This window comes from Scomber japonicus, chromosome 21, assembly GCF_027409825.1.
Source record: "Scomber japonicus isolate fScoJap1 chromosome 21, fScoJap1.pri, whole genome shotgun sequence".
In the NCBI taxonomy this organism is placed as follows: domain Eukaryota; kingdom Metazoa; phylum Chordata; class Actinopteri; order Scombriformes; family Scombridae; genus Scomber; species Scomber japonicus.
This window is the reverse complement of record NC_070598.1, coordinates 5,369,733-5,394,607: the sequence shown is the minus strand read 5'-3', so window position 1 is coordinate 5,394,607 and position 24,875 is coordinate 5,369,733. Positions and strand designations below refer to the sequence as shown.

The 24,875-nt window shown below is 40.1% G+C and overlaps 2 protein-coding genes across 2 annotated transcripts in view; one reads left to right on the top strand and one right to left on the bottom strand.

Annotated features, from left to right (window-relative positions):
* Positions 1–14,148, top strand: part of asap1b (ArfGAP with SH3 domain, ankyrin repeat and PH domain 1b) — a 41,527-nt gene extending 27,379 nt beyond the window's left edge. Inside the window, exons 8-15 of the mRNA XM_053342837.1 lie at positions 779–886; positions 3,409–3,637; positions 7,073–7,237; positions 8,971–9,049; positions 9,153–9,217; positions 9,876–10,417; positions 12,707–12,829; positions 12,936–14,148. Coding sequence (XP_053198812.1) covers positions 779–886; positions 3,409–3,637; positions 7,073–7,237; positions 8,971–9,049; positions 9,153–9,217; positions 9,876–10,417; positions 12,707–12,829; positions 12,936–13,010 — 1,386 coding nt within the window. The 3' untranslated portion in view covers positions 13,011–14,148. The remainder of the gene's footprint in view (positions 1–778; positions 887–3,408; positions 3,638–7,072; positions 7,238–8,970; positions 9,050–9,152; positions 9,218–9,875; positions 10,418–12,706; positions 12,830–12,935) is intronic.
* A 3,011-nt stretch (positions 14,149–17,159) lies between these two features.
* On the bottom strand, positions 17,160–21,615 carry eef1a1l3 (eukaryotic translation elongation factor 1 alpha 1, like 3). Its single transcript, XM_053342723.1, has 7 exons — positions 21,472–21,615; positions 20,679–20,858; positions 20,301–20,597; positions 19,494–19,644; positions 18,762–19,018; positions 17,765–17,999; positions 17,160–17,269 (listed from the first exon to the last, which is right to left on the bottom strand). Exons 1-7 carry the CDS (start codon positions 21,613–21,615, stop codon positions 17,160–17,162), a joined length of 1,374 nt encoding a protein of 457 aa, XP_053198698.1.
* Between the last annotated feature and the right edge of the window lie 3,260 nt (positions 21,616–24,875).

Here is a 24,875-nt window from a genome sequence, read left to right as displayed (position 1 = left end):
TGTAGGTTTATTATTAACGCTAATATGAGCATGCACACACACACACACACACACACACACACACACACACACACACACACACACACACACACACACACACACACACACACACACAAAAAGGCTATGTCCAATGCAATGCTCTACATTTACCAAGATATGAAGCTTGTTTCTTATTTATATGAGTAAAATCACTTCCTGTACACTGATTAAAGGCTCATATCTAGACAATAATACTAATTTATAGGTATTTGTATGATAATCCTCATTATAAAGGCTGATTCTGACTTTTTTATTTTTTATTTCTTCTTTTTCCTCTTATTTATATTAGTAAAATCAAATATTTAAAGTATATATTTGTTTCTTTGTGGTTCCTGCACACTGATTAAAGGCTCATATCTAGACAAAAGGAAGTTTTTTATATGATAATCCTAATTATTATGACTTATAGTTTTACTGTATATTCTTATTTCTTCTTTTTGTTCCTTACTCTTTATTATATGTCTTGTTTTTAGGCTTTTTTGCAGCGTCTTAACTTTATATGCAACCAGTTTTCTTGCAATTTTCCATGATTTACGGTCATGGTTCAGATTTGAGGTGAACTGCAGCTTGTTTTCATGTGTTTAACCGAGTCGTGTGTGTGTGTGCGTGTGTGTGTGTGTCTGTGTGTGTGTGTGTGTGTGTCTGTGTGTCTGTGTGTGTGTGTGTGTGTGTGTGTGTGTGTGTGTGTGTGTGTGTGTGTGTGTGTGTGTGTGTGTGTGTGTGTGTGTGTGTATATCAGCTTGTGCAGGCTGCAGAAGGGAAATTCAACCCTCACATCCATGTGGAGTACGAGTGGAGCCTCAGACTGGAGGAGATGGACGAGAGCGACGATGATCTTGATGATAAGGTTTGAACAAATGAAGCGTCAGTTGGTTTTTGGTTTTTTTAATAATATGTGTATAGTATCACAATGTTTTGTGTGGCATTATTGTATCGATACACGAACACCAAGGTATAAATTGCAAATGAAAATTCTACGTTTTCGGTACTAGAATAATGAAATCAATAGCTTTTTCAGTCCACTCGATGCCTCGAATTTGTTTTTTGAATAAAGGTAATGAATTGCAGTAAATCGCAATATGTATTTAAAATGGCAATAATCTCGTATCATGACACAAGTGTCATGATAATATCGTATTGTGGAGCCTCTGATGATTCCCACCCTTAATGTTTATTGTAATTTTCTTATTTTCTCCCCCATAAGACACATTTACAGTAACACAGTAACTTTGACCAGAGATACATACATTATATACACATACACATACAGTATTAGTGCAAAAGGTCACAGCCATTATAAAAACAGGACATACAGCAAATACGCACACAATATCTAACATTAATTATTAAATATTATTATTAATTAAGGTTTCATTCCATTCAGGTTAAAGAGAGTTCCGGTTCCTGTGTAAGAGGAAGTCCAATAAATACTTTATGCCTTATACTTTAGCATATAGAAGCTGTTTTCTATTTGGTTTCTTCTGTTTTTTAATAATGCATACACATTTCCTGTGTTTCTTGGTTGTATTCTAATAAAGAGACTGAGTAATAATAATAATATATGGTCATTATAGCATTGCTAAAACAACAACATCTAATGGTGGCCTAAGACTTTTGCATCATCTTTAAATGAAATGAAAAACATTACACTTTCTTTTTCAGGTTAAAGCAACATTTCCATCTATAATAATATTCATGTCTGGTTCCCAAAGCTGAATAAAGTCTTTCTACTTGCCCTTTAAGTCAAGTCAAAGTTTATTTATAAAGCACATTTGAAACAACCTCAGTGAACCAAAGTGCTAAAATAAGAGATAAGTGAAGATAAAAGATACAATAAAAATAGATAAAGATAAAATAAAACAACACATAATATAAAAGAACAATTATGAGTATGATAAACTATAAAAACACAATAAATAAAACTATAAAAACACAATAGATAAAAAGCAAAGATAGTTCAACCAGGATTCAAAGCCAATGCAAAGAGGTGAGTCTTATGTAAGTTTGTCTCTGCAGCCCAATACAGATAGAAAACTATTGATAACTAATCCTTTATTCAAATTCCCATTGATGGAGCGACTGTACTCTTTCAGCATAGCTCAAAGAAGTCCAAAGTCCAAAAGCAGAGTGTTAGTTTTAATTTAACTCGAATTTAAACTTGAATTGAATGGTGTTTTTATTTCACACAGCAACATGCAAATGATTCATGAGTCAGTCTGATGTTCGGATATGACCGCGCCGTGTTTCTCCTGCTGGGGATTCTCTGTATTTTTAGCTTTCCTTTCATCTCTCCGTCGTGTATTTCCCTTTTTATTGTTGTTAATGGACTAAAAATTACCTGACATGTTTAATAGATATTTCCAGTTAACATTAGAAAGTGAAATACAATGTGAAGCATCTGCAAGTCATGCTTTGATGTCATTTTCACAGAATCAAAGAATAACAGCGGCTTCTCTGTAGATTCACACACTTTACGCTGACTGATATTACACATGAATAAAGGCAAAAATACTTCACAGCTGTTTCAATACATCATAGTGAGTGCAATGCATTCTGGGAAAAATTAGATAAATGAGGCAGGTTGAAAGGCTTCCCAGTCAGCATTCATTTGATGCAGGTCAAAGGTCATTTAGGGATATTTCAACTATGTAATCATTACACGTGAGCATCCACACTATGACATCGTCACGTTCCATGGAACGTGATGATGTCATAGTGTGGTCATAGTGAGCATGTGTGGTCATAGTGAGCATCCACACTATGACATCGTCACGTTCCATTACATTGTAATGGAATGTATCATATTACATTGTAATGGAACGTGATGATGTCATAGTGTGGATGCTCACGTCATTATAGTTATCGTTCTTAATGTGGACGGCCCTTAAAAGAGCTTCTCATCAAACTCTCAGCAAGAAAGCTAATACGAGCACTTCCCAAAATGTCATAATATTCCTTTAACCCTTTACATACTGTTCATATTCTGTCTTAAATAGTCTCTGCACCAATTCACATTCATGAATTCCCCATCAGTCATTAATAAATGTTTGATTTAAAAGACATTCACAGTCACTATTTTATGGTCCAGTTGGATAAAACATGTTTAAATGCTTATTTTTAAAACATTTTTATAAAACACATGATAAATTTGTACATTTGCATATATGAAAAATGTGTATGAGCTGCACAAAACTACAAAAATGATGCATTTTATGGCCATTTTTGTATACTGTGGGTCACATTAGGAAAGATCTGCCCAAAATAAATGTGTTTACAGTGTTTTTACAGTCAATTTTGACCCTGAACAGCATGTAAAAGTCAAAGCATCTTCATGCAAGGTTATAATATCAGCCGTCTCATCTGTCGCAGCCGAGTCCCATCAAGAAGGACCGCTCCCCGAGGCCTCAGAGCTTCTGCCACTCCTCCAGCCTCTCCCCCCACGACAAACTCTCCCTGCCGGGCTTCATCAGCCAGAGAGACAAGCAGCAGCGTCTGTCCTACAGCGCCTTCACCAACCAGATGTACAGCGCCTCCACGGACCTCTCCTCCTCTCCCGTGGCCGACGGACCGCCGCTGCCACCCAGGAACCAGGGCAAAGGTCAGACCTGCCCGCTCCAACATCACACAGTTTAATCAGTCTGTCTTTTATAGCCATGACCATAGTGCTGGGTGGTATACTGGTTCACACTGAACACCGATGTATATTTTCGTTATGATATGAATTTCTAATGTAGCGCCATACCGGTATATTTCATCACACAACAGCAGAAGATGTTTGCCTGCCGAACGAGTTACTATGACGATAGTTCACGCATCACATCCTGGTTTTTAATAATTAGTCAGTAAACTCAGCATCGTCTGACGCAGGCTGGAAACTCTGCACTTTTATTTACAGTTAAAACATTTCGCTGTGTGTTTCAGCTTCTGTCAAACTAACGGAGCTGCGGTGGCTTCCTGTCTAAGCTTTCAAAATAAAACCTTTGTTATTGTGCTCTTCTTCTTCTTCTTCTTATTATTATTATTAACAAATAAAGTTGGGGCTGTAAATTATGGGAGACTCCCCGGAGAAAAGACAAAACAGGAGAGCTGCGGGAGATGAGTCTAAAATACGGGAAAAACAGGAATGTTGGCAGCTCTGATATTACTACTATTCACTCATCATGACAGTAAAATAGTCCATCCTAAGTCAATCTACTGCAGTAGAGTAGTAGTTCCTCTCTCAACTAGTAGAAGATGTTGTGAACAGCTGATTATACATGAAAAAAATACCGTCATATACCGTGAAACCGCTTTTATTTTGAAAACTACCGTGATATACATTTTTGGTCATACCGCCCAGCACTACATGATCAGTCAGATGTTCTGCTAATATCTCTTTTCTTTTTCTAAATGCTAACTGTAATGGAAATGATTTAAGAAGTTGTGTGTATGCTTTGCTCGATTTGACACTTTTATCATGTGTGTTAATGTTTGATTATATCCAGGACAGGGGGATAGATGCAGAGGAATACTCCCTAACCACTTTTCCTGCTAAAGTTTCTTCCCCCTTTGCGCCGTCAGTCATTAACACACACACACACACACACACACACTCCCTGCCGAGGAATCCAATTTTATCAACACACACGCAGAGGGAGAGGGCGAGAGATCAGAGGGCGGGAAGCAGGTGTCATTAAGACTGCTTACACAGTAAAGCTTCAGGAACAACATGGCTGCAGGAGACAGGGGCAATGCTTAGTCAGGCGTGTGACAAAAAGGGAAGTGAGATACAAACTTAATCATTAGCTGTAGACACAATATACACAAACAGTGTGCAGTGGGGTTGCTGTCTCTGCAGTGTTGGTATTAAAAATAACACCCCTCCCCTCTGAGGAGTCGATGTAAAACACTGACAGCTGCAGCTTCAGTAAAACGCTCACGCTTACGCTGCAGAAACACCTCATCTGATCTGAACAAGTCACTTAATCCATTTATGAGCGTTGGAAATCGTATTTTTCTCAAGACAAAGAGACGTTAAGTTTCACCTGTTTCCAATGCAAAGCAACAGGTTTCAAATAGTGATTGTAAGCAAAGGAAGGAAGGGTTAAAATAGTTAATAGTCTTATGTGATAGATAGATAGATAGATGGATGGATAGATAGATAGATAGATAGATAGATAGATAGATAGATAGAAGTTAAGTTGGTTAGAAACACTGGGAATAATGCAGAGTAGTAATTATTTCTTGTTTAATTTTGTTTTAAATTCAGGTTTATGTGAAAATATTACAGATTTTCATTGTGGTCTTTAGACTTTTGGACCCTCTGCTGTATTTCTATCAATGACTTTGAAAAAAAGTGGTTGTTACGTAAAAAAAAAAAAAGTAGTGTTATGTTTCAGATAGATAGATAGGTAGGTAGGTAGGTAGAAAAATGTTTCTGAATCCTCAATCTTTCTGATTATTTCTAGGTTTACATGGAAATATTAGAGATTGTCATTGTAGTCTTTAGACTTTTGGACCCTCTGCTGTATTCTTATCAATACTGACTTATATGAAGAAAGTCAATTTTAAGTATTAATTGTATTTTTACTAGCTAGAAAATCACAAACCTCAAGCTGCAACAACTTTGTATCCAACATTTTTAATCAACACCTTAATTAAAGCTTTTTAGTTCCTGAGTGTATTTAATAAGGTTAAAAAAGGGCTATTAACACATTTACTTTATTTGTATTAACATTGGAAACAAGTGAAGTTTGTTTTATGCAAAAATAAGATTTTAAAAAAACTCTGAATGAGGCTAAATGACAAACATACATACATGTAAGCTAACATGCTAACTAACATGCTAACTCTTCAGAAGCTCCACACTAGCATCGCTCTCTCTCTTTCTCTCATTGAGCGCTGAAGAGCTCACACACACACCTCTCTCTCTCTCTCCACTTCGCCCCCCCTCCTCCTCCTCCTCTTCCTCCTGACGGCCAGCTGTGCAGCGTTTCTCCTCCTTTTTTCTTTGCTTGCCACCGATAAGATTTCATCATGTTATTTTATGATGTGTGGGAGCAGCCTTCTCCTCCTCCTCTCCTCCTCCCTTCTTCTTCTTCTTCTTCGTTTTAAAAACTTGACATGACTGCAGATTTTTTCTCTACCACACTCCTCCTCATCTCGCTCTCTTTTCTTTCTCTCTCTCTCCCTCTCTCTTTCTCTCTTTTTTTGTTTCTCTTATTCTTTCAGCTCCACACTTGGCATTCCTTGGCTCTCATTCGCACTACGCCACACTGGCTGGCACTCGACCATACATCAGTGAATATCCTGGTTTTATGTTCTCCCCCCCTCCTCTTTTTTACTCCCCATATACAGTTTATCCCTCAGTTGTTTCTTTCGTCCTTTACAGCTCAACATTTAAAGGGTGATGACGTGTTTTTTTCTTCTTTTTTTTTAAAAGTAGACAATTGAAGAAAAAGTAGGCAGGCAGAGTTTCCAGTTAATTATTTCTTGCCTACATTATTTTATTTTAATTTTTATATATATATATGTACATATATATATATATATATATATATATATATATATATAGTCTTTATGGATTCACGTCTGCCACCCTTGAGCTGTAAACTCTCACCACAGCTGATTCCTCTTCTGGCTGAGCTCTCTATTAGCTGCTTTCATCCTATTTTACTCTATTTTAACGCCTTCGGAGTCTCAATAGACACAGAGAAGCATATTGAACCAGAAGTAACGAGCCCTACAAACTCAAATCATAATGTTTATATACTCATGATTTCAGACGTTTATGTTTTATGTTCATGCATTCGTTTTTTCCGCTCTTTTTATCTTCATTTTGTCTTCAAATCGTCTTCTTGAAAGCACAAACGCAACTTTTTCCATACTTTTCCTCTCCTCTCCTTCACATTAATATCCTCACCTCTCCTCTACCTTCTTGGGTTGTTATTTTTCGGGAGGGTGCGGGTTATTAAGCTAATTTTTTATATTTTTCTTTTTTTTTTTTGGGTGGGTCTCATCACCTCATGTGTTTTTATGTATCGCTCCCCTCCAGCTCCTCCCCCATCTTCTGGCCCTCCCTCTACACTCACAACAGGAGGCAGCTCCACCTTGTCCAAGAAGAGGCCTCCGCCCCCCCCTCCCGGACACAAACGCACCCTGTCCGACCCACCCAGCCCGCTCTCTCACAGTCCACACAGTAAAGGGGGCTTGACTGGGGGTGAGAAGCAAAGCACACGTTACGTTAATGAGGGGGCTGCGGCCTGAAGCATGAATGTCGGGACTCTCCAAAAAAAACAATACAGGAAGAAAAATAATCTTAACTCAAAATCCTCTTACTTGCCCTTTTTGTTGGAGCTTTTAACCATTTGTTTTGCTTATTTAGCTCCATGTGTTAATTAAAACTGTGAGATGTGGTTGAAAGGTCCAACAACAATAAAAAAAAAAAGCTTGCAAGTGGACTTTGAGTTAAGATTATTTCTTTAAATGTTCCTAAAGTTAAATTTGAATTAAGATTTCTTTCGGATTAGAGTTTTATTTTGTTAATTTTACAGAGTTGCACAAATGTATGGGTGCCTTTTTTATCTCTTTGTGCAGTTTCAAGGTGTCAAATGATGATGATATAAACTCTCCATGGATATATGTAGATAAACTGAGAGGTATGAATCCCAGTTTTAAGAAATAAATGAGTTTATTGGCACATAAATATTTAGTAAATAAATCATGAGGTGGGCTCATGAAGGACAGAAGGAAGGGAGGTAGAAAGGAAGTAAGGAATAATGGAAGGAAAGAAGGGAGGAAGGACAGATGGAGGGAACATTTACCCTAACAGCTGAAAACATTGATCTTAGGAAGGAAGGAAAGAAGGACAGAAGGAAGGAAGGAGGAAGGACAGAAGGAAGAAAGGAAGGGATGAAGGAAGGATGGAAGGAAGGAAGGAAGGAAGGAAGGGAGGAAGGAAGGAAGGACAGAAGCAGGGAACATTTACCCTAACAGCTGAAAACATTGATCTTAGGAAGGAAAGAAGGACAGAAGGAAGGAAGGAGGAAGGACAGAAGGAAGAAAGGAAGGGATGAAGGAAGGAAGGCAGGGAGGAAGGGAGGAAGGACAGAAGGAGGGAACATTTACCCTAACAGCTGAAAACATTGGTTAGAAAACTAGAGAAGTCATCAAATGTAATAAGTTACATTACTTTGATGAAGTCATTGAAATAGTTACATTACTTATTACATGTTAAAAGAGTAACTAGTAACCTGTAACCTATTACATTTCCATAGTAACCTTCCCAACCCTGTATAGAGTTTTAATTTTAAGTTTATATAAGTCTTTTAATGCTCAAAGGTCCAAATTAAAGCTGAGGTTTTTCAAAGTTTAAACCTATATCTTGGAAATTAGTAGTCCTGCAAACTCAAATATGACACAAAAAGGTGCATTTCACTACTTTTTTAGCAACTATTGATCTAATAACCACCCATAAATTAAAACCAAACACCTTAAAACTGCATAAACAGACATCAGTGACTTTTTCTCAGTCTGGGTTTGGATCTGAACCACGTGGAGACAGAGGGAACGAAATCAAACGCACCTCAAGTCATTTTTACTTCCAGTCTCGTTCGTGTCCCCTTTAGGTGTAATACAGGGGGACGTTTGTTTTTACCCCTACTTGTTATCATTTGTCCTCTGTGGTGTGTTTGTGCTTCCTGTCTCCCACATGACGCCCTGCCGCTAATTAAACAGTGACGCTCAGTTCAGGCTCATGGAAAGCTCAGCCAGATGACGCCTCCCCTCATTGTTTTTATTTATTTTTATTTTGTTTTATTTTTTAAAAACCCATCACAGCATGTTTAATTTATTCCCACATTTATAAATCAAATTAATCTAATTTTTTGTTTGGCCGCTCTTGTGAACGGTGTTGAATAATCATGTTTGTCGTCGTCGTTGGTAAAACTTTAGGAAGCGACTCCACTCCGCCTCCCGTCAGCAAGATGTCTCCGGTTTCTAACAAGTTTGAAGGCATTCCTCAGCAGCAAAGGTACAACAACAACACATATAGTAAAGTAACCTGTCTCAAATGTACCAACATCTTCTTTTAATATGAATTTAACATGAATTTATTTTAAAAAATCTCTTCCCAGCACTACTTCAAGCAACACAAAGTCTACACTTGGTCCAAGGGTTCTTCCCAAACTACCTCAGAAAGGTGATTTTTTTATTTATACAAAGTTATTAGCTCCTCAGCTCCCCTCCCAGGGTTGTATTCTAAGACCAGTCCTATTTGCTTTTATATGCTCACTCTTTCTAAGAAAATATGGAATCACAATCCACTTATATGCAGATGATACACCAATTTATTTTCCCCTTAAACTAACTCCCTTACAACCATTGTTGGACTGTTTAAAGTCCGTGTAAAGTAAGAATAAATATGTGTTCTGAGTTTGACATACCACAGAAAAGTGTGTTGTTAACCACCCTGCCAAATTTGAATGATTAAAAAAATCGCCAAATATATGAAATTAGGCTTCAAAGTTGTGTAAAAGTCAGTCTCTTTCTCTGCTCCCAAACGCTGTGGGCGTGGCCTCCGAGTCCTCTTAAACACCGCCCACTACCAAGTGTCACCTGTCAATCAAAGTCACCACCTCTACCAGAAACATGGATGCTACGTCTGAGAGCTTTCTGCTGCTAACTCAGCTGCTAGCTCGGCGGCTAACTCAGCTAACTGGCTAACTGTAGACTGTAGTAGTAGTGTTAGATGTAGTAACAATATATTTTGCTTTGCTGTTGTTTTTAAATGAGCTTTATTAATACATTTGACGTTACTTATTATTAAAAAGCTAACTATTAAGTGTTTATCTCTGCAGTGGCATTGCGGAAGATCGACACCATACACCACCCCTCTATGGATAAGCCCAGCCTTCCTCCTGAAGTCTTCCAGAAATCCCCTCCAGGAAGCGAGACCCCTCAGAAGGCTCCTCTGGCCGAGCGGCCTCAGCTAGGAGATTTGCCACCGAAGCCGCAGCCGTCTGATCTCCCCCCGAAACCCGGAGAACTTCCTCCGAAGCCGCAGCTCTCCGACCTCCCTCCTAAACCTCAGCTGGGAGACCTCCCGCCCAAACCGCAGCTCAAAGACCTCCCTCCGAAGCCTCACCTCTCCGACATCCCCCCGAAACCCGGAACGGCCGAGTCGGTTCCCAGACCGCCTCCCGGAGAGACGGCGCCGAAGCCTCAGACGCAACCTCCGCCTCCACCTCAACCGCAGCCGCAACCTCAACCTCAAGACTCGCCGTCACCCAATCAGCAGGCCAATATAGTGACCCCTACTCAACCGGCTGCGGAGGACACCAACGGGACTCCAGCAGGGACCGCGGAGACTCCCGTACCGCTCCCGAGGAAGATAAACACGGTATGGAAGCGCTCATTATCAAATCCATTTCTGTTCCATATTCTTCACCCTCCTGTCTCTTTAAGAAACACCGTAGCAACCGCCTTAGCAACTGCCTTAGCAACCAAGATTCCGGAATGGACGGCTGTTTATGGGCTTAGTATGTACAAGTGTCCCCTCATAAAAAGTGTCTAAACCAAATTTTGAGGCACAGATGTGTTTAGAAAGCATCAATAGTCGATGTGACTGATCAATAAATGTGATTAAACCTTCAATTAATGTTTCAGAGAGCAGAGAGAGTGTATTTTTTACTCATTTTAGGAGGAGAAACAGCTACTATCACACAATATCATGTCCTATTTTACCTAAGACATGAAAATATAACATAGCAATAATTATTTAAATGTTATTTTATTAGTAGTTTTGAGTCTCTTTAGTCAATCCATTGCTAAGTTGCTATGGTAACTAGATGGCAGCTGTTACTCAAACTAGCTGGAGGTTGTTTTTAGTCATTTTTATGTCTGTTTTTGGTAGTTTTCAGGTTTATTTAGTCAACTTGTGTCTCTTTTAGTCATGTTTGCGTCTCTTTTTGGTGGTTAAATGTTATTTTATGTAAAGTGAAAATGAGCAGAACTTTATGGAGCTGTGAGGTTTATTGTATAACCATTAGAGCCATCAGTCTTCACTGCTACATCATAAAAAGAAATCCTCATAACTACTATCTTATTAAAAATATTAACTATTCAATTAACTAAGACATGGCAATAGATATAGGTCAAATGGACCAAAATTTATAGCACCTATACAAAAGTCTTAACATTTTTAAATATTTTAATTTTGTGCATTTTGGGACACTTTAGAAAAAGTCATCAAATGTCTTTTTTACCATAAGGCATCATAAGGATTGCTTTTAATGTCTTTAAATAACAATAAAGACTATTATAACCATGATGTAAAGTCTCTGGGTTGAGCAGTAGGAGAAACATTACTGTGCTTATTCAGCCGGCTGCAGAACAGGTAAGTGAACCTGGAAGCTTGAAACTTATTTTAGCTCATGTTACCAGGCGAGAAAATCTCATTTAAATGAATCAGCTCCATCTTTGAGTCCAGTATCCAGTTTCTAATACACTTAGATGAATACTTGCTAGCAGTCGTTCGTCTTCTTTCTTCTCTGGTGTCTTACTGACGTGCATGTGCTTCCTCATATGTGCTCATAATAGAAATAAAACAAGGATCCGATCATAAAACCATTGATTCATAGCGTTACTAGTGACCTCACTTCATATTTCACACTTCAACATATTAGTCATTTTAATTTCAGTTGACACAGGTGGGCTTTTTTTTTTCTTTCTCTCTACTTCTGACTGTTTAGTGTCAATAAGTGAAATGTTTTTACATCACACACATCATCAGAAACAGTTAACCATCACAGACTTCAGATTACTCCCAAATATCCAAAGGGCATAAAAATATTTCCACTTATGCATGACCATAAAATGTGAGTTTGGTTAGTTTTTCCTTTGATGGGTATTTCCTGAAATTTCAAAGGCATTTATTTCCCCCCTCACTCTGTTAAAAGTTTAGACATCAGCAACTTTTTCACTTTGCTTTAAATATTTTTTATGCTTGTTTTTGATGATTTCAGGTCAACAAATTAGATTAACCCTCCTGTTGTTGAGTCAAGGAAGGAAATGAGGAAGGAAGGAAGGGAGGAAGAAGGAAGGAAAGGAGGGAGGAAGGGAGGAAGAAGGAAGGAAAGGAGAGAGGATGGAAGGGAGGAAGGAAAGGAGGGAGGAAGAAAGGATGGAAGGGAGGGAGGAAGATGGAAGGGAGGAAGAAGGAAGGAAAGGAGGGAGGAAGGAAGGATGGAAGAAGGAAGGAAAGGAGGGAGGAAGGATGGAAGAAGGAAGGAAAGGAGGGAGGAAGGAAGGAGGGAGGGAGGAAGGGAGGAAGAAGAAAGGAAAGGAGGAAGGATGGAAGGGAGGAAAGAAGGAAGGAAAGGAGGGAGGAAGGAAGGAAAGGGGGAAGAAGGATGGGAGGAAGGATGGAAGGGAGGAAGAAGGAAGGAGGGAGGGCGAGAGAAAGGAAGGGAGGAAAGAAGGAACAGTCAAAACAGACGGGTCAATTTGACCCAGGAGGACATCAGGAAAGTTAAAGTGTGTGTGTGTGTGTGTGTGTGTGTGTGTGTGTGTGTGTGTGTGTGTGTGTGTGTGTGTGTGTGTGTGTGTGTGTGTGTGTGTGTGTGTGTGTGTGTGTGTGTGTGTCAGCAGCAGTTTTAATTAACACTTTTACCTCTTTGTATACCTGCAGGGGAAAAGCAAAGCCCGCCGGGTGAAGACGATCTATGACTGCCAGGCTGACAACGATGACGAGCTGACATTTGTGGAAGGAGAGGTGATAATAGTTACAGGAGAGGAGGACCAGGAGTGGTGGGTAAGTCTCCAAAAACATCACACACACACACACACACACACACAAAAAACACCACACCTCATCATGCTCCTTTTTTTCTTACTCTCCTTTCTCCACATTTCTCCAGATCGGGCACATTGAAGGAGCTCCTGAAAGAAAAGGGGTGTTCCCTATGTCTTTTGTGCACATCCTGAGTGACTGACAGCCAGAGAAAGACTTGCACTACGCCTCTCCTTAAAAATTGGGGAGCTCCTGTAAATAGCTATTAAAACATAAAAAAAACACCTCTTGTCTAATCGGCAAGTGTCCTAAAGAGAAAGAAGAAAAAAAAAAAAAGAAGAAACCCAAGAAGGCTCATCTAACCATGGATGCCTCTCCTCATCCATGCTGTACAAAGAATGTGTGTATTCCTCCTCTACCAGTATTATCTTAACCCTTATAGCACGGCTACAACCAAGCCACTCTCAAAAAACCCTAGCACTTACCTTAAAAGTCTATGTTAATGCTGTTACTGTGTATATATGTATGTAAATATATATATTTGTGTGTGAGTGTATATACATGTTTTATTGTACAAAACATGTACCATTGCTCTCTCTACCTGTCAGATTCAAACATCGAGGGGCAGTAGAGGTCGAATTTTATCTGTATTATTATTAATTTTACTGGCCCTCGAGTAATTATTATTATTATTATTATCAGCTTATATTTCTGGAAAAAGGACAAATAAGAAAAAGGAATGTGAAATAGGTCATGTCACTATTTGTGTCTTGCATCCCTGTTTACCACCATAATTGACTGATGAGGCAGAGGAGTCTCCCCACTAATCTCTCTCGCTCTCTCTCTCTCTCTCTCTCTCTCTCGCTCTCCATCCCCTCTGAGATGAATTTCATTAAATGTACTCCTTGTTCTTGCTTGCTTTTGTGTGTACACGTATTCTGGTTGTTTTACAGTAATAGAAACCTGCTGCTACTGTGTGGTGGATTAGCAAAGCCTGTGGTTCACTGTCGGTCACTAATTTACTCCTTGTTACACTGTTCACTGTACGTTTCGCCCTCTCCCTCCATCTCTCCATCTCTCTCTCTCTCTCTGTGTGTGTGAGTGTGTGTGTTTGAGTGTGTGTGTGTGAACTTGACAGTCCCCTTTTTTGACCTTTTTCTGTGCACGGTGTAACAATGACTGGAAATTGAGTGGAGTGCTGCGTTCAAGACGCTCACCTCAGGGTTTGAAGAGCCACTATGAAAAAAAGCAGGATTACACATTTAAAAAAATATAAAAGAAAAAAAAAATAAAAAAAAATAAAGAGGTATCCTGTTTTGTTTGAAGCCACTATTAACAACAAGTACAGGGGGGGGGACTTTAAAAAGAGGACATCTTAGCAATAACTTGATTTTCTGACAGGCTGGAAGTTTCACAACAACCTGTGTTCACAGATTCAGTGTCTTGTAAAACCTCATGAGCTTGAATTTTTTCTTTTTTTTGTTTGTTTTACCTATTTTTTTTTTTTGTTTTTAGTTGGAGTCATGTTAATATCATTCCACGTTACTGGATTCAGATGATGTCTTTTTAGATGAAAGGGGTTGGACTTATTAAAAAACAGGCCGGTGAGCCAGATGTATTTTCACCCAGTCCTCACTGACTTGCAGTTCTTCCCCAAATGTTAAGGAACAAACCCATCAAACCCATTGTATCATTAAAAGTGCTGTACTTAAAAACCCTGAGCCTGCTTTTGTTTTCCTTTCACACACACACACACACACACACAGGTGGGAGGGAGGAAGGTGGGAAGGAAGGCAAGGAGGGAGAACGGAAGGAAGGCAAGGAGGAAGGAAGGAAGGAAAGGAGGAAGAAGGGGGCAAGGAGGGAGGACGGAAGGAAGGCAAGGAGGGATGAAGGCAAGGAGGAAGGAAGGAAAGGAGGAAGAAGGGAGAAAGGAACGAAGGAAGGCAAGGAGGGACGAAGGAAGGAAGGCAAGGAGGAACGAAGGAAGGAAGGAATGCAAGGAGGGACGAAGGAAGGAAGGAAGGCAAGGGGGAAGAAGGGAGAAAGGAAGGGAGGAAGAAATGAAGGACGGAAGGAAGGCAAGGAGGGAAGGAAGGAAGGCAAGGAGGAAGGAAAGGAAAGGAGGAAGAAGGGAGAAAGGAAGGAAGGAAAGAAGGAACAGTCGAAACAGACGGGGTGAATTTAACCCCGGAGGACGACAAAGGTTTAAAAAAAAAAAAAAAAGAAGAAGACGTTACTGGATTCAGAAGACGTCTTTAGATGAAAGGGGTTGGGGGGCTTGTTAAAAACGGCCGGTGAGCCAGATGTATTTTCACCCACTATAAAGTCTTCCTGGCTTGTGTGCCTCCCGTTGGAATTTCAAAAACTCAAAACCTAAGAGCATTTTCTAAGCAGCTTATTCTAGTGTGCTGTTAAGACTCACGTTAAACAAACACCATTATTCTCTGGCGGAGAGTTCAGCCAGTTTAGAGAAAAGAAAAAAAAAGACCCTTAAAAACAGCAGTGGTGAAGAAGAAGTATACTTAGGGTAAAAGTAGAAAACACTGTCATTAAAAAGATATTTGATTACAAGTAAAAAGTCTCAATTCAAAATATTACTTATGTAAAAGTACAATCAGCAATTACTCCAAGTACTCATTATGCAGACTGGATTCTTATAGTGTTATATTTTATAAGTTGCATCAAAGAGCTTTTTAAATGTAGTTTTTTATACCAGACTTTATACTCATTTTCATTCAAGGGCCACATACAGCCCAGTTTGATCTCATGTGGGCCAGATCATTAAAAAGATGGAAGGAGCAATGGAAGGAAAGAAGGAAAAAAGAAAGAACGGGAGGAAGGAAGGAAGGACAGATTGAAGGGAGGAAAACAAGACAGGAAGGAAAGATGGAAGGAAAGAAGGAAAAAAGAAAAAGGGAAGGACAGATGGAAGGAAGGAAGGACAGATGGAAGGAAGGAAGGACAGACGGAAGGAAGGAAAACAGACAGGAAGGAAAGTGGGCCGGATTGGATACCTCGGTGGGCCGGTTCTGGCCCACGGGCTGCATGTTTGACACCCCTGCTTTAGGTAGATTAAATGCATCATGTTAAAGTTATTACACTATAAAGCACCTTTTACACACTAATGCAGCTCAGAGTGAATGCCAACTTTTAAATGAAGCAGACAATTTACCAGTTATATTTAATGCAAGATCTAATCTGCAAATATAGCTTCACTGTTAGTGGCATATAAATACAGTGGAGTAGAAAGGATACATTTAAGTCAAACTTCACCTTTATCCAGATAAAACCCATAAAACTGCCTTCAAGTGTTAAAACTTCATCACAAACCAACAAGATGGTTTTCATCTTTTGAATTTAGAGGCTTAAAAATCATTTCAGACAAAAGTTCCTCTCCGAGTCTTTTATTTTGGTACCTCAAAACTCATTGCAACCAAAATGTTCCACTAACATGCATGAAAGAGCTTTTTAAATGTATTTGATACTTTAGGTAGATTAAGTGCATCATATTAAAAGTTATTACACTAGAAAAGCACCTTTTGCAGCTCAGAGTGCATGCCAACTTTTAAATTAAGTAGACAATTTACTAGTTAATATATAATTTTATGCAAGATCTTATCAGGAAATTAACTTGTAACTTCACTATCAGTTGCATATAAATACAGTGGAGTAGAAAGGATGATATTTTCCTCCTGAAATGTAAAGTTGAAGTACAAATCTGCATAAAATGGAAATGTGTACTTATTTAAATGTTTCAATCCTAACACTGATACTCATAACTGCCGTAAAACTCAACATGTGAGGTTGAATAATTTGATTTTCATGCAAAAACCCAAAGTGTCAGATTACCTTGTTAAAAACTCTTCCTTTCTAATTATAATACAACTGAATACATGTTTTCATTTCAATTGTTTCACTGCTGCATAAGTGAGTCTACTTCACTGAAACTACTTTAACCATCTTTATCTCAAATTTAAGTCAAACTTCACCTTTTTCCAGATAAAACCCATAAAAACTGCCTCCTAGTGTTAATCGTTATTGTTGGTTCATGTTGAAGTTTAACACATTTGAATTCAGAGGCTTTAAAATCATTTCAGACAAAAGTTCCTCTCCAAATCTTTTATTTTGGTAAATCAACAAATCTCATTGCAACCAAAATCCATCATCCAATACTAACAGCTTTGTTTTGGATTTAAGATTAAACAAAAAACAAAAGTGGAATTAACACTTTTTAAATGACATAACATAAATACTTTGTGTCACAGCACAAAAAAACTGCACCTTAAATAATTAATAAAATAAATTAAAGTCATATATACCAGAGTAACTGGTAAACAGAAAGTTAAGCTTATTTACACACTTGAGGTTTGAGTGGAGCTTTGGAGCCTTGGTCCTTCTCCACTGACTTGATGACGCCAACAGCAACCGTCTGCTTCAGGTCTCGGACTGCGAAGCGACCTGAGAACAAGAAGAAAGTTAGATATAACACTCCTGTTGTCCTCGAGTCAAGGAAGGAAGGGAGGGGAGGGAGGATGGAGGAAGGAAGAAAAAAGGAAAGGAGGGAGGAGGAAGTGAGGGGGAAAGGAGGATGGAAGGGAGGAAGGAGGGAAGGAAGAAAAAAGGAAAGGAAGGAGGGAGGGAGGATGGAAGAAGGAAGGGAGGGAAGGAAGAAAGGATGATAGGAGGGAGGAAGGAAGGAAAGGAGGGGGAAGAAAGGCGGGAAGGAAAGGAGGAAGGAATGAGGAACGAAGGGAGGAGGGAAGGATAGGAGAGAGGAAGGTGGAAGGAAGGAAGACGAGAGGGAAAGGATGAGAGGGAGGAAGAAAGGAAAGGAAGATGGGAAGGAAGGCAAGGAGGGAGGAAGGAAGGCATGAGGGGAGGGAGGGAGGGAGGGAGGGAGGGAGGAAGGAGACAATATAGAGATGACATTTAACACAGATGACTGATATTTACCTAAAGGAGGATAAGTGAAGAAGCTCTCCACACACATGGGCTTGATGGGAACCAGTTTGACTGTCGCAGCGTCTCCAGACATCAGGATCTGAGGGTTGTCCTCCAGCTTCTTCCCGGTGCGGCGGTCCAGTTTCTCCCTCAGCTCGGCAAAGCGGCAGGTGACGTGGGCGGTGTGGCAGTCCAGGACGGGGGTGTAGCCAGTTTTAATCTTTCCTGGATGGTTCAGAACGATCACCTAAAAAACCAAGAGGGGGAAAAGGCTTAAAAATGTGTTTTATTGTTCCTATTAAAAGTGAAATATTTGCTTTTAAGAAGGCAGAATGATGCAGGAGGAAAGTTTTTTTTGGGCTAATTGAAAATCCAATTAAAGGGGAAGGCCTACAAGTGTGATTTATGACATCACAGCTAGTTTTGGAGCCAAGTGTGCCCCTATATTCAATTTACCAAGAAGCCCATTCAGAGTAAAGTAGAAGACATGTATCTAGCTGTTAACCCTTTACATACTGTTCATATTCTGACTCATAATTAGTCTCTATACACCCAATTAACAATCATAAAATCCCCATCAATCAATAAAGACTGTATTCTATTCATTTATATTAAAAAATAAAAGGACCATTACAATCACTTTATAGTACAGGAGAGCATTTTATACAATATGACTGGCTGATTTTTTAAAATGTTGTAATATACAGATCAAATTTAGACATCAGCTGCACAAAACTTTACTAAAATTATGCATTTTATTTCCATTTTTGTATATTCGGGGTCACATTAGTCAAAATCCACCCAGCAGAAATGTGTATAGGATGTTTTTAAAGCTCTTCAATGTTACAATGGGTCAAATCTGGACAGTACATAAGGGGTCAGTCTCCACGGCAACTGCAGCCATGCTGACCCTTTTATAATTGATTATATTTAATGAGGAACACTACATTATATTAGAGTATTTTATAATATGTCTGGAGGAGGGGGGAGATATCTTTAAAACCCCAACCTGAGCTTCGAAGCTGTTGACGTCAGAGGGGGGGTCCTGCTGGGCGTTTCCGGCTACGTCACCACGCCGCAGGTTCTTCACCGCCACGTTTTTAATGTTGAAGCCGACGTTGTGTCCCGGTAGAGCCGTCTGCAGACCCTGGTGGTGCATCTCGATGGACTTCACCTCAGCCGTCAGCTTGGCGGGGGAGAACATCAGGGTCATACCGGGTTTCAGGACGCCGGTCTCGATCTTCCCCACAGGTACGGTCCCAACACCTGGAAAAAAAAAAAAGAAGAAAGAAGCATTTAGATTTAGTTAGGCCTTTTTTTCCTCTCCTTTGAACAATCTTTTTCCTTTTTTCCCCCCAGATACATTGACATTATGCAATAGGGAGGGAGGGAGAGAAGGGAGGGAGTGAAGGAAGGGAGGGAGCGAAGGAAGGGAGTAGAGGAGGGAGAGGAGGAGAGAAGGAAAGGAGTGAAGGGGAGAGGAGGAAAGGAGGGAGGAAAGGAGGGAGGAAAGGAGGGAGGAAAGGAGGGAGGAAAGGAGGGAGGAAAGGAGGGAGGAAAGGAGGGAGGAAAGGAGGGAGGAAAGGAGGGAGGAAGGGAGGGAGGAAGGGAGGGAGGAAAGGAGGGAGGAAAGGAGGGAGGGAGGGAGGAAAGGAGGGAAAGGAGGATGAGGAAAGATGGGAGGGAGGAAAGACGGGAGGGAGGAAAGGAGGAAGTAGTGAGTCTTGGTGCACCATCTGACCTCCTATCTTGTAGACGTCCTGCAGAGGTAATCGTAGCGGTTTGTTGATGGTGCGGACCGGCGGACGGATGGAGTCCAGGACTTCCAGTAGAGTTCTCCCACTAGCGTTTCCTTCCCTTCGTCTGGACTTCCAGCCTTGAAACCACGGCATCTACACAGAGACACATCACTTATTAACCTTCTACATGCACATAGAGATTCTAGGCCTCAATCCTCAGGTCGTCCTCCGGGTCAAATTGACTGTTCCTTCTCTCCTTCCTCCCTTCACCTCCCTACCTTCCTTCCTCTGTCCTCCTTTCCTTTCCTCCCCCTACCTTCCTTCCTCTGTCCTCCTTTCCTTTCCTCCCCCTACCTTCCTTCCATCCATCCTCCTTTCCTCCCCCTACCTTCCTTCCATCCATCCTCCTTTCCTCCCCCTACCTTCCTTCCATCCATCCTCCTTTCCTCCCATCCTCCTTTCCTCCCCCTACCTTCCTTCCTTCCTTCCATCCATCCATCCTCCCTCCCTCCCTCCAATAGTCCATCCATCCATCCTCCCTCCCTCCCTCCCTCCCATCCATCCTCCTTCCCTTCCTCCCATCCATCCTCCTTCCCTTCCTCCCATCCTCCCCTTCCTTCCTCCCTCCCTCCCTCCTTCCTTCCCTCCCTCCCTCCCATCCATCCATCCATCCTCCCTCCCTTGCATCCATGCATCCTCCCTCCCTCCCTCCCTCCCTCCCTCCCTCCCATCCTCCTTCCCTTCCTCCCATCCTTGACTCGAGAACAGGAGGGTTAAAAAAAAAAGGAGAGAAACCCCCTCCTCATTACCTTCTGAGTGGCAGTGATCATGTTCTCTCCGGTCCAGCCAGAGATCGGAACAAAAGGGACGCTGGTTGGGTCGTAGCCAATCTTCTTGAGGAAGCCACTCACGCCTCGGACCACCTCGTCGAAGCGTTTCTGGCTGTACGGCGGCTCGGTCACGTCCATCTTGTTCACGCAGACGATGATTTGCTTGACGCCCAGAGTGTAAGCCAGCAAGGCGTGCTCTCTGGTCTGACCGCTCCTCGATACGCCGGCCTCAAACTCTCCTTTAGCTGCCGAGACCACCAGCAGGGCCACATCAGCCTGAAATTACAATAGTAAAAAATAAAAGCATATAAGTATTGTTTATGTTCAAATTAAATGTTACTTTAACGCGTTTCTTGCCTGTGAAGTCCCTGTTATCATGTTTTTGATGAAGTCACGGTGGCCCGGAGCATCAATTATAGTCATGGTGTATTTCTGTGTGTTAAACTTCAGCAGTGAGATGTCGATGGTGATGCCTCGCTCCCGCTCCGCTTTCAGCTTGTCCAACACCCAGGCAAACTTAAAGGAACTCTTCCCCATCTGGAAAGAAAAAATAAAACAGAAGTAGTGTGAGAACAGGTTTTTAGGATGTTAGTTAATGTTTTTTAGTGTAAGTTTTTTTTCCCCCCACTTTCTCACCAGGGTTATTATAGTTAACGAAAACTAAGACTAAAACTAGCAATGGAAAAATGATGAAAATGAATATTATAATAAAATAAAAATATATATAATAAAATAAATAATATAATAAAATGTATAAAAAAATAAAATGATAAAACTACAATTTAAAAAGAACTACAATGAACAATGTAAAACTAAACTGACTATACTTGGAGTATGACCTACTGATAGATAAGAGTAAATTTATAGTGATGAGGACTGATGGGAACATTTGTGGGATAAAACTAAAAAAGGAAAAATCCCACAAATTTGAAAGTTCATCTTTGTGGTTAAAGATGGTGTCACACATTTCATCCTTTTCAGCTTCTACAAGTCAAGGCTCTCTCTTAATACCTGAAAAACTAAAACTAAGACTAAGACTAAGACTGAAACTACTAAATCACTTGTCGAACTCACTAAAAACTAAACTGAAATTAAAAAAGCAAACTTAAAAACTAAAAACTAAAGAAAAAGTCATATCCTTGTTTCTCACCTGTGCTGCAGCCTTTTCAAACTTCTCCAGTCGTCTCTGATCGATGCCTCCACATTTATAGACGAGGTGACCGGTGGTGGTTGACTTCCCGCTGTCCACATGGCCGATAATCACCACGTTAACATGAGTCTTCTCTTTCACCATTTTTAGGTTGGTTTTTTTTAAACTACTGCAGGTTGTTCTGGGATGAAATGTCTCGTTCTCTTCTCCAAAGTTTCTTCTATCAAATGGGCTTCAGCAGCTTTTGCAGGTTGCCTTTATTAGGTTCAACTGGACTCTGATTGAAAACAGGTGTGCTGCTTCATTAAGCTTCAGTAGAGGCTGTTGTTGATTGGTGTAACATGAACTGAAAGAGCTGAAAGTTTAACACAAAGCAGCTCTTAAAATCAGATCAATTAAACATTAACAAGCTGAAAGATTCTTCAGAAATGTTCATATTAGATTAGAGATTTGATTTTCTACTCAAGCTTTCTTCACTTTGCAGCAACAAACAGATAAAAAAAAGAAAAAGAAAAAGTCAGTCGTGTTTTTAAAGTCTCCCAACTATGGATCAGCTAACGGTCTCAGATTACAACCAGGTGTGTTGTGTGGAGATTAGAGAGTCTTTGAGCAGCTTTAATAAAGAGTCTAACATCAAAGAGGAAGGGAAAAAAAGAGGGAGGAAAGGAAGGAAGGAAGGAAGGAAGGAAGGAAGGAAGGAAGGAAGGAGGGAAGAAGGAAGGTAGGGGGAGGAAAGAAAGAGAGAAGGAGAGAGAGGGGAAGAAAGGGGGAAGGAGGAAGGAAAGAAGGAAGGAAGGAAGGAAGGAGGAAAGGAAAGAGAGAAGGAGGAAGGAAGGACAAATGGAAGGAGGGAGGGAGGGAGGAAGGAAAAATAAAATAAAAATAATAAAAAAGCCTTTCATCAAAGAAACTCTGATTGCTCCCAAAAAATATATGAAGGAAAGCACCTAAAAGTCAGTAAAGAGACTTAATATTAACCCTCCTGTTGTCCTCGAGTCAAGGAAGGAAGGAAGGAGGGAAGGAGGGAGGGAGGAAGGAAGGAAGGAAGGAAGGAAGGAGGGAAGGAGGGAAGGAAAGGAGGGAGGAAGGAAGGAGGAAAGGAAAGAAGGAAGGGAGGAAGGAAGGAAGGAGGAAAGGAAAGAAGGAAGGAAGGAAGGAGGGAGAGAGGAAAGAAAGAAGGAGGGAAGAAGGAAGGGAGGAAGGTAGGGGGAGGAAAGAAAGAGAGAAGGAGAGAGAGGGGAAGAAAGGGGGAAGGGGGAAGGAGGAAGGAAAGAAGGAAGGGAGGAAGGAAGGAAGGAAGGAGGAAAGGAAAGAGAGAAGGAGGAAGGAAGGACAAATGGAAGGAGGGAGGGAGGAAGGAAGAAAAAGAGGGAGGGAGAAAGGAGGGAGGGAGGGAGGAAAGAAGGAAGGAAGGAAGGAAGGAAGGAAGGAACAGTCAAAACAGACGGGGTCAAAGGTTAAAGAGAAAAGATGTTAATCTGTGTTCCAGTAAAACGAGAAGATGGAAACTTAAACTAAAATCCTTTGAAAGTTGAGACAGGAAAATGTGTTTGTGTCCATATTTGTATTAAAAAGTGATCAAAAATGTCGTTATGACTGCAGCATGTTCATGAATTAGTCTAAAGAGCTTTTTCTTAAATACTATATTTACTATATTTGACACTATGAGGGTGTTTTCACAGTTTCACAGTTTAAGATGTGCACATTTGTCATATTGTGACACTGAGACGAGTTTGGCAGCCAATCATGAAACAAACTGCAACTTACACAAGTGTGATGTGGAAACCTGAAACCTCCAAGAAGGCATCATGTTTCTGTCCAGTTAAAGGTAGTTAAAGGTAGTTAAAGGTAGTTAAAGGTACTTAAAGGTATAGGTAGTTAAAGGTATAGGTAGTTAAAGGTAGTTAAAGGGAGTAAAGGTAGTTAAAGGTAGAGATGTGCATTTAAAGATGTATAAGGTGATAGTAGTCTGTCCTAACCCTCCTGTTGTCCTCGAGTCAAGGGAGGAAGGGAGGAAGAAGGAAGGAAGGAAGGAAGGAAGGAAGTAAGAAAGGAAGGAAAGAAGGACAGGAGAAATGAAGGAAGGACAGAAGGAAGGAAAGATGGATGGAAGGAAGGAGGGAAGGAAGGAAGGAGGGATGGAAAGAAGGACAGAAGGAAGGAGGGAAGGAAAGAAGGAAGGAAGGAAAAAAGGAAGGAACGAAGGAAGGAGGGAGGGAGGAAGGAAGGAAGGAAGGAAGGAGGGAAGGAAAGAAGGAAGGAAGGAAGGAGGGAAGGAAGGAGGGAAGGAAGGAAGGAAGGAACAAACACTCAAACAGACGGGTTAAAACAAAGTTAAAACAGTAGTCAGGTGTAATCCTTCCTTCCAGACATTTATATTTTGGAAATTCATTATTTTTTTTTCCTGATGAAATGGATTAATTGGAGCAGAAGAAGTCTTATCTGCATAAAAACAGATAAAATAGTCTCTTGAAAGTCATCAGAGGGAGCTTTTAGTTACTTTGGACACACTCAACCTGAAATTATTCACTATAATTTCCACTAATGTTTGAAAGAAAACCTCAAAACTGCTTTTTTCAGGCTTATGACTCATCAGTTTCTTATCTGAGTGTGTGTGGTCTGTCCTAGGAGACATTAGGGGACAAACTTCACACTTTAAGGACCATTTAATTGGACACAACTTGTAAATTTGGGGGTAAAATCCGTGTCCCTGTTTGGTAAACAGCTGATTTTTGTTGGTCAGTGGTTACAGTGAAGGTTTGGGTTGGGCAAGAAGAAGTGGTTGTGGTTAGTATTTAAGTATCCAGGAAATGAATGTAAGTCTATGTAACGTCCCTAAAAAAGAACATGATGATGATGTATGTGTGTGTGTGTGTGTGTGTGTGTGTGTGTGTGTGTGTGTGTGTGTGTGCGTGTGTGTGTGAGCATGTTACTGAATACATATATTGCCGTTTTTAATTATTTGAAATCCATATTTTTTTATATATATTTTGTTAATAAATCGTGATATATTATAAATGTCACAAGGAACATTAGTATATGTTTCCTTTCGAGTACAATATCTAAAAATTCAGTCTTCTGATTTATTAAGGAAACATCTCAGAGATTTCATAATGATATTAGGTGTTTAAATAATATATTGGATTCATATATAAATATATTGAAAAAGTCAGAATTGCAAAAAGAGTCCCAGATTATCCAAATCCACCCTACTTTGATTAAGTTATTGAAATTTATACATTATATTACATTTTAAATAGGGTAACTAGTAATGTATAACCTATTATATTTCCATAGTAACCTTCCCAACCTTGACCATATAGTTTTGATTTTAATTTTAATTTATTAACTATAATAATCTTGCTTTTAAACACATTTCTTTTAGGTCCTAATTAAAGCTGCGG

Bases quoted from the DNA above. Each gene is read 5' to 3' on its own strand.
- eef1a1l3 (XM_053342723.1), bottom strand. From the start codon at position 21,615: ATGGTGAAAGAGAAGACTCATGTTAACGTGGTGATTATCGGCCATGTG. The intron at 20,598-20,678 runs GCAAGAAACGCG...TTGTAATTTCAG, and splicing joins TGATAACAGGGACTTCACAG to GCTGATGTGGCCCTGCTGGT. The intron at 18,000-18,761 runs GTTGGGGTTTTA...TTGGTTTTTTAG, and splicing joins TCAACAGCTTCGAAGCTCAG to GTGATCGTTCTGAACCATCC.